The sequence below is a fragment of the Opisthocomus hoazin genome, chromosome 21, assembly GCF_030867145.1.
Source record: "Opisthocomus hoazin isolate bOpiHoa1 chromosome 21, bOpiHoa1.hap1, whole genome shotgun sequence".
NCBI lineage: Eukaryota > Metazoa > Chordata > Aves > Opisthocomiformes > Opisthocomidae > Opisthocomus > Opisthocomus hoazin.
This window is the reverse complement of record NC_134434.1, coordinates 8,669,380-8,679,940: the sequence shown is the minus strand read 5'-3', so window position 1 is coordinate 8,679,940 and position 10,561 is coordinate 8,669,380. Positions and strand designations below refer to the sequence as shown.

The window sequence follows — 10,561 nt, the reverse complement described above, 5'->3', positions numbered from 1 at the left end:
CCGCCCCCCCGCAGCGGCCACGCCCCCTTTCGAGCCCGGGTGACAAACAACCGTCCATTTATTGCCCGCGGCGGCAGCGCCCCGCCCCCGCCGGACCCCGCCCCCCCCCGCGCGGGGCCCGCCCGCGGCCAACGGCTTCACTGCGCCGGGGGGGGGGGGGGACGGGGGGCAGCCCCGAGCCCGGCCCCGCAGCCGCACGCACGCTCCCCGCAGGGCCGCCGTCCCTCTCCGCAGCTGCAGGCACTGCCCAGGGGTCCCCCCCGCTGCTGGGCCCGGGCCGGCTCCGCGGATCTCCACCTGGGGGGGAAGGGAGCGGCGTTAGCAGCCCGCGGGCGGCCCCCCGGCCCCCCCCGGCCCCGGCGCTCACCTCAGAGCCGGTGGCTCAGGCTGGCCACCTTGGCGGGATGCGTCACCGACCAGAAGTTGCGCTTGCTCTGCAGCTGCTGGAAGGGATTGAAGTGCCTCTTGTGCTCCCGCTTCGGCTTCCTCGGCTTCTTCACCTGCGCAGGGGCAGGAAGGCTCCTGGGGTCAGAGCGCAGGGGCTGCTGCCCCCCGCCCCAGGACGCGGCCGGCACCCACCTTCCCTCTGTCGAACTCCTCGTCCCACTCGTCGATGACGGTCCTGCTGCGGGCCCACACTGCATCCCGAATGGCGTCCTGGCTGACGGCCGAGGCCTCTCCCGCCCATGTCAAGACTGGGGGGCAGCACGGTGAGCAGGGAGCACGGCACTGGGCTCCGCTGCGCCCACCCTGCGTCTCAGCCCAGCACCCCACGCTGGGGGACCCCCAACAGCCCCTCGGCCAGGCACATCTGCCCAGCCCCGGGAGCCCCGGCAGCTGCCTGGGCTGGGGGAGCTCCAGGCCTCCGGGCAGGGGGGCTGCATGGCCCTTCACCCGCCCAGGCCAGTGGACATTACCTTCTTTGCCATAAGCCTTGTCCAAGGAGTTCCTGAGCAGCTCCTCCACCACGCTGGACTCCTGGCTCCCGCGCGCTGTGCCAGCCCCACGGCTGGGCTCAGGGCTCGGGGCAGCCGGGCAGCGCCTGTGCCCCTCTCCAGCCTGGCTGTCCCAGGCCCACGCTGCCGCTGCAGGAACAGGCGGGGTGAGGGGAAGGCAGAGGCAGCTCCCGTGTCGCTCCATCTCCAAGGCAGACCTCCCCCCAGGAGACACCGTGGGACTAACAAGGTCCTGATGGCGCAGGGCATTTGGGCACACTGGGGCCTGTCCTGGGCAGGGAGGGGCCGTGGGCAAACCTTCACCCCTCGCGGAGCCTGTCGGCGCAGGCTGGAGGGGAGCACACCCTCACCCAGGGTACAGCCGCACAGCCCTCCGGCAGCGGCGGGGCGCAGGCCTGCAGGCAGGCCAGCCAAGGACACAGGGCAGGAGGACGGGACCACCGGGCAGCCGTGGGGGCCAGCACGCACTGGGGACCGCACTCCAGCGTGGAGGGGCTGTGTGGGCAACAGAGCAGCTGGAGGCACAGGGTCATACCTGGGGTGCCGGCTGCGTCGTGGACACCGTTGACAGCCAGCGGCTCCTCGGCTGGGCTGAGGCTCTCCCTCCGCTTGCGCTTGCGGTGCTCGCTCTCCCCAGCCCCAGCCTCCATGCTCCGCTGCTGCTTTGCCCTCCAGGGCTCCAGCTCAGCCCTCCTGGAGCTGGGGAAGGCAGCAGGGGTCAGCTGGCTCTAGCCAGAGCAGAGCAGAGCAGAGCGGGGAGCGTCTGAGCTCCCCACAGGGCAATGGCACAAAGGGACACCCACACCCCAGCGTGGCACGCGGGGAGGAGCGAAACCACCCCCAGCAAGCCGGCGCTTCAGCTGGCTCCATGGCAAGGCTCATCGCACCCGCAGAAAGAGGAGAGGCATCCGGCCGCAGCCTGGGGAGCCCAACATCAGGCAGAACCGAGGTGCGCAGGGCTCTCATGTGACCCTAGCCCCTCACCTGCCCGAGGACAGTGCCCCAGAGCTGCGCTCTTCTGTCTCCTCCAACCTTCTCTTTTTCTTCTTCTTCTTGAGGGGGAAGACGGGCTCTGTGTCCAGGTGAGTGCTGGGGTCTGACACTTGCTGCTTGGGCCAGCTCTCCAGGTCCTGACAGCCCAGCCCCTCCTGGCCACCGCTGGGACCCTTCCCTGCGAGGGACACCGAGCCCTCCTGAGCCAGATTCTTCTTCTTCCGAGGGGGGCTGGAGACTTCATCCTTGCCCTTTGCAGCTGGAGCACGAAGGCTGCTGTCTGCTCCACGATGCTGCTTTCGCCGCTTCTTTTTAGAGGAGCCAGGGGTGACCTGGCTGGGCCGCCTCTCCCTGCTGCAGGGAGGAAGGTGGGGCGAAGGGTGGGCAGTGGAACCGTTGGTCAGGGGGCAGGCTGGGGACTGAGGGGCCAAGTCGAGGGTGAAGCTGAAGGCAGGCTTTTCGGGATTTGGCAGTTTGGGAGCAGATGAGGACAGCCTGAAGGACAGGAAAAGAGGCTGACGTGATCTGAAAGCCAGGTCAGGAGCAGGAGCCCCTCTCTTCCTCCCCACCCCGAGGTGCACAAACACAGCACCCAACTGCTGCCGCCTCAGCCATGAAATCGGCATCAGACCCTGCTCTGGGAGCAGCAGCTGTGAGCGCACAGTGATCCTGCACCCGCCCCGTGTCAGCAACGTGCCGGGCACACGCTGTCCCACCGGGGATTAGGGAAGAGCGCGGGCTGCTGCGGCGCATGCCGATGGGGAAGGTTACAAGGGAGATCCGGGGCAAGATCTAGACCAGGCTGGTGCCTCCTGATCCCACGGGACGCTAGTATGTGGGCAGAGCCCGCAAAGCTCCCTCCTACCCTGTGCCGACAGTCAGGGAAACTGCCCCGCTTCTAGGATCCAGAGCAAGCCCTGCCAGCCCAGGAGAACAGGAGAGCCGGCTGCGATGCCGGAGAGCTGCCTCATGGAGGGCCCCAAGGCTGCCGCTGGCCTTGCTGCCGGGCAGGAGCCTGGGAGCGCCAGGCACTGCTCACCTCGACTTGCCGACAGGCCGGGGAGAGGAGTCGGGGTGGGTGGTGTTCATGGGGTACGTGCGGTCAGCAAATTGTGGGTGAGGTTGTGCGTGGCGGTCACTTCCGCTCGCCTTCCGCGGGGTGCTGCCCTGCAGTTATTGACATAAATAAAAACTTGGTGGTCTAAGGAAAAGAGGTTTCCATGAGCCAAGAGGAGAAAATAAAAAGGGGAGCCCAGAGAAAAGGGAGGGGAACAGACACAGATGGGGGGAGGGAAGTGAGGGGTGGTAGAAGAAGAATCAGAAGTGTTTTCAGTTAGAAGAACAAAGGAAAAAAGGCAGGAAGGAAATTTAAAGAACAGAAACCCCGGCGCACCGTCCCGAGCCCCGGCTGCACGGCGGTGCCCAGAGGGCCAGTCCCACGCTGCTGTCAGGGAGGGGGCACGTCACCCGCTCTCCCTCGCCCCAGGGGACACGCTGCCCCGAGACGGCTGGCGAGGCCGCCGCGCCGCAGGGATGGGCACCACCACCCCTCCGTCCTGGTAAGGCGGCCGGAGCCCCTTGCCCTGCACCACGCAGGGATGCAAACGACAGCAGGGGCCTGGCCCCGCACCCCGACCCAGAGGGAGGGCAGAGCAACTGCTGCAGCCCTGGGGCTGAGGGGCTCTCCCTGCCCACCCTTGGCTTCGCAAGACACCCAGCACTCGCTCTGCGCTTGCCCCCAGCACAAGCACCAGCTCAGAAGGCGCAAGGCGCCGGCTGAAGTCTCCGGGCATCTGAAGTCTCCGGGCTGAAGTCTCCGGGCACTCACCTTTTTGGCAGAGAGCGCCAGCTTCTTGGCCGGTGGCGGGGACGTGGTGCTGCTCGGCTCCAGCCCGGCGCTGGCCAGCAGGGAGGATTTCAGTTTCGCCGGCTTAGAGTCTTCGGCGGCAGCCGGCTCGGCGCTGGGGCCAGCAGGGAGGTCCGTGCCACCATCCATTTCCTGAGAGGTGCAGAGGCTGCCGGTTCCGCTCTTGGCCTTCTGGGATGCTTTGGCCAACTTCCCCACCACGCCATGCGCCGGGCTGGCAGCACTGCTGCCGCAGGAGTCCCTCGTCAGGGTCCCGGCGTTCTCCCCGCTGCCCCGGGGCTCCTGGCTGGGTCTGGGCTCCAGCAGCAGCTTGGGTGAGCTAGGCAGCTGCTTGCTCTCCCAGGAGCTCTGCCGGGGCAGCTCCGCTTTGGCCCCACTTGCGTTGCTGGTGTCGCAGAAGCCCTGAACTGCTCTGGGTGTGGGAGGCAGTTGCGAGCAGGAGAGCTGCTTCTTGGGCCTCCGGGCTGTGTCATCAGGCAGCGCTGTGGCCGTGGGGGTGGCTTTGAGGGGCAGTTTGGGTGACGGGGACCCAGCAGGCAGCTTTGGTGGAGCGGTTCCATTTGGCAGCTTCGGCCCGGTCCCAAACATGCTACGGGCCACGGGGACTCCAACCTCCTCCGGCCCTGGCAGCGTCTTCCCCGGCAGCGCGTCTGGTCTCTAGACAAAGAGAGGTTCAGCGAGGAGAGAATTCAAGGAGCCGAGGACGCACAGGGAGACAGCCCTCCCTGTCCCTCACCAGGCCCACACAGGAACCCTGGCTCAGCAGGATCCCCCCCGCAAACCGCCCTCCCTCCTGCACGCCTGCCCGTTCGGAACGGAGCCCCGGCCTCCCTGCGGAGCTGCAGCCCACCCGCCCTCGCAGCGCAGACGGAGCGGCCACAGCTCCCAGCTCCTGGGAGCACGGGCAGAGAGCAGCCTTCGGGACTCACCCGGCCCATGAGCGGTGAAGACAGGGGCCCGTTGGTCACAGCATTCTTGACCTGACCAGAGACACTGCCAGCACGGCCAGGCAGGCTGGAGGCAGCTTTGGCGATGGGCCCCTCCGAGCTCTTCCTGGGGCCGGGGATTCTGGTGAAGGCAGAGAAGCGCATGCGTTAGCTGCGAGGGTTTGAGCGATGGGAACGCTCTCCTCAGAAACGCACACAAGAAACAGGGGCCAGAAGCTCCGAGGAGGTGAGGCACCCTTGATCTACAGCAAAACCATGGCAAGGGGCTGGGCCTCTCCCTGCCACTTTCCTCCGAGCTGATGCACGGGCACAAGGGCTACGTGGGCCGAGCTCCTTCCCACACCCGGGCACGTGCTGCCAGCCCTGTCCCAAGGGCCGAGAGCAGGGGCAGAGGGGCCGGCAGACACAGGTGCTCTCACCTCAGGTAGAACAGAAGGTAGGCCTGTTGGTTGAGGACCACTTTGATGTTGCTTGAGCGGACCAGGTCATCATTCATTTGATACCACTGCCCGTTGCTGGCCTGTGGAAGAAGAGAGAATGGGCTTAGGCTGTGTCCGGGGACTCTCCAGGCCTGAAGAGCAGCAGGAGCAGCGCCCATTGGCAGAGCTCCTGTCCCCAGAACCCACAGGCGGCCCAGGGCAGGCAAGGGGACTCTGCAGGAGCAGACCTCCACACTTCCTGCAGCAGAGCACAGCCTGTACCCCTCATCCAGTGCTCCACACCACTCACACCTGCTGAGCACCCCCTTCCCTGCACCCTACAGGGACCCCCCGAGCACCAGCAGCCCCTGGCCCAGAGGGGTGCCAAGGGAGCGCCCGGGCTCACCTTCACGTAGCAGTAGTAGTGCCCGGCGTGGCAGCTGTACCCAGAGTGCACCAGCACCGCGTAGAGCCCGTACAGGACAGCATCCCCGTTGTTCTGAGACATGTAAGGGCGGATGTTCAGGAACTCGGGGTACCCCACGTCCTGCGGAGAGAGGATGTCTCAGCACCCTGCACAGCAGATGGCTTTCTTGCTAGAGCCAGAGCAGCTCAGCTGTCCTATGAGTCCCATCTCTCAAGGTCACGGTGAGGAAGATGCCAGGATGAGCCAGACTCCCACCACACAGCTGGGGAAGGGCTGCAGGACCGTGGCAGAGCTCACACTGCGCGCAGGACCACCTCCCGCTCTGCTCTGGGCAGCGAGGCCTCGGGCCAGGAGACAGCCCCAGCTCTGGATTGCCGAGCACTCACCTTTGTGATTTTGCCTCCACCGAAGTCAAAGCGCTTCAGCGAGAGAGTGAGGACGTTGGAGGCCCGGTGGATGGTGAAGCGTTTGCTGGCCGACACTTTCTTCTTGCATCTGCACAGGAAGAGCTCAAGCTGTTCAAGCTGTTCCACCACCCAGACGAGTGCCAGCCCTGGCCAAGCCGCAAACGCCACGGAAATGACCCTGCTGACACCAGGGTCCGCTCCAGGGCACCTGCTCACGGCCACGTCGGCTGCCCCAGGTCCTCCTCAGGAGGAGAGGGAGCTGAGGAGCAGCAGGCTTCATCGCAGGTTTCCGTGGCCACGTGCCTCACAGTTCAGCCGTGGAGCAGGTAGAGAACCCCTCCCGCACCGCAGCAGGCTTCCCACCTGCTTCCCACCAGCACACGCGCAGGCCCCTTCCCGCCCACAGCCCGCACACTCACTTGGCACACATGTAGGCGTCCTCCCCCCCCAGCACATCTGGCCTCACAAACAGCTCCAGCGCCCGCACTATGTCCGCGGCATGCTGCAAGGACAGAGGAGAGGTCAGGGCACGAGCGGCCTGTCCGTGCGGCAGCTGCCGAGACGCTGGCCCCGAGAGACAACACAGAGCGTGAGCACAGGGCCACAAACCACACCAATGCCGTGAGCCTGCCACCGGCCAGGCACCGGCCACACGCCGCGAGGGACGACCACACGCCCCCCCAGCACCCCGGAGCCTCGACAGAGGAGTCGTGGCCCACACTCAGGCAACCAGCACTGCTCAGCCAGGCAGAGAAGGCAGCACAACAACAGGGGCTGCGTCCCTCCTGCCTGCACCGTGCCCTGACACTGGCAGGTTAAGGAGCCTTCAGACAGTAACGGCGCAGGAACACGCCCGGCGAGAGCAGAGCTCCTCCCCGGCCCAGCCCTGCTGCAGTACCTTGATCTCCAGTGCCAGGTCCAGGTAAGGGTCATAGGTGTCCGAGACATTCTTGCACACCGAGCACTTCACTGCAAACGGAAGAGCAATGAGCACACCCTGGCACAACACCCGCACCCACCTCCACCCCGCGCAGCGCAGGCAGCTGCCGTATTCCCCCTCCCCGGGTCTGGGCTCCGGGATGCGAGCACCAGGATTCACAGCCTGGCAAGGAGGAAGGCTGGCGATTCCACTACATGCTGGGACAGCAAGTGTCACTAGACAGCTGCCAACACAGGTTCCTTTGCTGGTGGCAGCGAGCTGGGGACCCTCAGCCAACAGCTTTTTCCATCCTCACTACAGGGGTCACAACTCACAGGTACCACAAGACTGACCAGCTGCCGCTCCGGGCAACTCACACATGCTTCACCATTCTCCCGAAAGATTTTTACCGTCAGGCTCTCAGGGAAACAGCAGCCCTGAGTCACAGGCCCAGGACCGGGCCACCAGCACTCACCACGGGACCGCAGGTAACCGCCAAAGATCTGGTGAACCAGCGTCGTGGCCTGGGTCTGGCGATCCAACCTAGAGACAGCAGCAGCGGATCTCACACCGCCGCTCCGCAGCGGCCACCCTGCGTCCCCGGGACAGCCTCCCAACGGGCTGCAGGGCACGGGGAGCAGGGGGGAGACACAGCCTCTGCCAGCCTGCTCTCCCAGTGCCAGAGCTCGAGGGGCGGCACCAGGCTCCGATGCACACCTTGCTCTAGAAGGAGCAGAGACTCCTGGCCAGAGCTCAGAGTGGGGCAACGCAGGCTTCCCGGGACGGAGGGCCCAGGGGAAGCTGCTCCCCCACAGCCACAGAGCTGGGGCTGATCTAGCCAGCACATCTGGATTGCCTGGCAGCTGGGACAGGATCCAAACCCAGAGCAGCCTCAAGAGCTGGGGACAGGACCACAGTTATGCTGGGCTGGAGGAGTCAGAAGGGAGTAGGCAGACAGCAGCCCAGAGCGGTGACACAGACGGGCAGGGAGTTGGGCCATCCACCCGAGGCCCCTGGAGCCAGTACCTCCCTCTACAAGTCTGAACTGGGGGACACATTTACCCCACAGCCCCCGTCCGCAGGCACAGGGGACCAACGAGGGGACGGAGAAGAGCAGCAACGGGCCCTCAGAGGCCCCACGTACTTGGTACAGCCACTGAGGCAGGCCCTCTGCATGGCGTCGATGGTGTAACGCAGGAACTCGTGCGCATCCTCCTGGCTGCCGAAGCGGATGTGCCGGGCAATCTCTGCAGGAGAGGGAGGAATCAGTCTCAGCACGTGCTGGTGCTGCAACAGATGCAGGCCCTCCCTCCCTGCCTGCCTCCTTCCCTCGGGGCAGGGACGCCAGGGTTTGAGCCCCCCCAGCCCAAGCCAGGTGTCGGACTCACGCCGGCCACTGGGGAAGCCCCACGCAGCCCCTGAAGTCCCCAACCCCGGCAGGCTCAGTGAGTCATCTCAGGAGAGCCATCTGCCACGACCTGCCCCGAGCTCCAAGGCCCTGCTCCTGCATTAGTCACCGCTCTCCTGCACAGCTACGGGAGGGGAGAGGAGGGCAGCCATCCTTACTCTTGAGGTCTCGGATGAAGGACACTGGCTTTATTACGTTGCCGCTGTTGGCAAAAGCCTGGATCATGTGGTTCTGCATAACGCACATCATGCAAAAGCCTCCTTGCTGACCTGGAACAGGAAAGGAGAAGACAGGATGCTGGGGAAAGACGCAGGAGGAACGGAAGCAGTACAGGGGACGGGGCATCTCTGGTCCCACACAGCTCAGCCGCGTTCGGTTTTCCCTACGAGCTCGGTAGTACGTTACAGCTCAGGGGCACCCCGGGGACAGGGGGACCAGCCCACCCCACAGCGCGAGCCACTGCACCCCCCCGACGAGACAGCACCCACGCGCCTGGCAAAGCGGTCACAGGAACTGGAGGAGCCCACAGGGGCCAATCCCGCCGGAGCCCTACGGACAGGGCTGCGCATCCCGCGTGCTCCCCGCAGTCGCCGCTCGGAGCAGTGCCCACCCAGCTCCCTTTCCAGGTCACCCAGAAACGCGTGCTGCCTGCAGGCAGCCTCGTGCCCTGCCCTCACTCAGCCCCACGGGCAGGGGCTGCTTAGGACCCCCAGCTCAGCCCCCCGGGAAGCCAGCAGACCCCGCTGGCAGTCCGGCTCTGCCCAGCAGAGACAAAGCCTCCCCGACACACAGACGGGGAACACTACTGCAGCCAGGAAAAGGGAGCTGCGCGCCGGAACAGCCTCCGGAAGCAGGGATGGACAGGAGGGAGCCGAGAGGGCGCAGCCGACCCCCACCCACCCCTCGCCAGAGCCCTGGGCAGCAGTGGGAGCAGGGCAGGCGGGCGCTCCTCCTGCCCGCCACCCGGGCCCCCCACTCACAGCTGCGGCCGTGCTCGCGGGAGAGCAGGTAGCTGGCGAGCGGCGGGGTGTAGGTGAGGCACTGCACCGTGGCGTTGAGGAAGCAGGTGTTGCCCAGGTTGTGCAGCCCGGCGCCCACCCGGTAGATCCGCTCCCACTTCATGGAGAGGCGCTCGGCGGGGAACAGCACCTTCTGGGGCGCAGGGACCCCGTCCCCCGGCCCACCTGGGGCACGGCCGCTGCCTGCGGGGAGAGCGTCGGTCAGCGGGGCCGCGGGGTGCGGAGCACAGCCCCCCCATGCCCCGGCCACCTACCCTGCTTGGCGGGGGGCCCGTCCCGGGGCCGGCGGGGCGCAGCGGGCTCGGCCCGGGGGTTGAGCAGCACGTACTTCCCGCGCAGCAGCTCCAGCGGCCGGGAGACGCCGCGGCTGGCGGGCTCGAACTCGATCTTCTGCAGCAGGACCCTCCGCGCCGAGGCGGCCAGCAGCCGGGCCAGCTCCGCGTCCGCGCCCGCCTCCCGCCGCCCCGGCCTCAGCGCCTCCTTCAGCTTCTCCACGATCGGCATGGCGGGGCCCGCCGGCCCGGGCTGCGGGGGAACGGGGCCGGTCGGGCGGGGGCGCCGGGCCCTGCCGCCCCGCTCCCGGTGCGGGGTCGCGCGCTGCCGGGGAAATGGGCCGCGGCCTAGCACCGCCGCAGGCCTCAGCGGGGCCCGGCCCGCCGCTACCGGCACCGCGCCCCCGACCTTGAGCGCCGCCGCCACGTGCGGCCCGCCCGGTGCCCGCGCTCCGCCGCGCCCGCCCCACAGACAGCGCGGAGGCCGCGAGGACCCCGTCCCGCCCGGTCCCGCCGGGCCCCGCGGCCGGGCCGCACTCACCATCCGGGTCCCCGCCACCGCGCGCACGTGCGGCCGCCTCACAGCGGCGCCGCCGCCAGGCCCTTCCGCGCCGCCCGCCAGCACCGCCCCCGGCCCTGCCCCCTGCCCCGCCCCCGCCACGCTCCGCCGCCCCGCGCGCACGGGGACGGTACCGCGCTTGCGCGCTGGCTGCGACGGCGAGAGGGTGGGGCCTGGCGAGGCGGGTCCGGCGGGGACTGTGGCGCGCTCATCGTGCGCAGGCCCCGGCCACGCCCAGGCCCCGCCCCGCTCCACCCCCGGCCACGCCCCACGCCGCCGAGGGGGGCGGAGCGTAACGCCGCGGCCCCTCCTCCCCCCGCCGCCCGCCTCCGCGTTCCGCCGGCCCGGCCGGAGGAGGGCGACCGCCG

At 67.8% G+C, this 10,561-nt stretch overlaps 1 protein-coding gene across 1 annotated transcript; it reads right to left on the bottom strand.

Moving 5' to 3' along the window:
* Positions 1–155: 155 nt before the first annotated feature.
* On the bottom strand, positions 156–10,239 carry USP36 (ubiquitin specific peptidase 36). Its single transcript, XM_075441177.1, has 20 exons — positions 10,176–10,239; positions 9,617–9,887; positions 9,324–9,545; positions 8,502–8,612; positions 8,080–8,182; positions 7,411–7,478; positions 6,915–6,985; positions 6,436–6,518; positions 5,996–6,104; positions 5,589–5,729; positions 5,183–5,283; positions 4,746–4,884; positions 3,778–4,473; positions 2,989–3,116; positions 1,941–2,444; positions 1,492–1,655; positions 918–1,085; positions 580–695; positions 368–500; positions 156–297 (listed from the first exon to the last, which is right to left on the bottom strand). The coding sequence occupies exons 1-19, from the start codon at positions 10,176–10,178 to the stop codon at positions 369–371; spliced, it is 3,330 nt and encodes a 1,109-aa protein (XP_075297292.1). The 5' UTR covers positions 10,179–10,239; the 3' UTR covers positions 156–297; position 368.
* Positions 10,240–10,561: the final 322 nt, after the last annotated feature.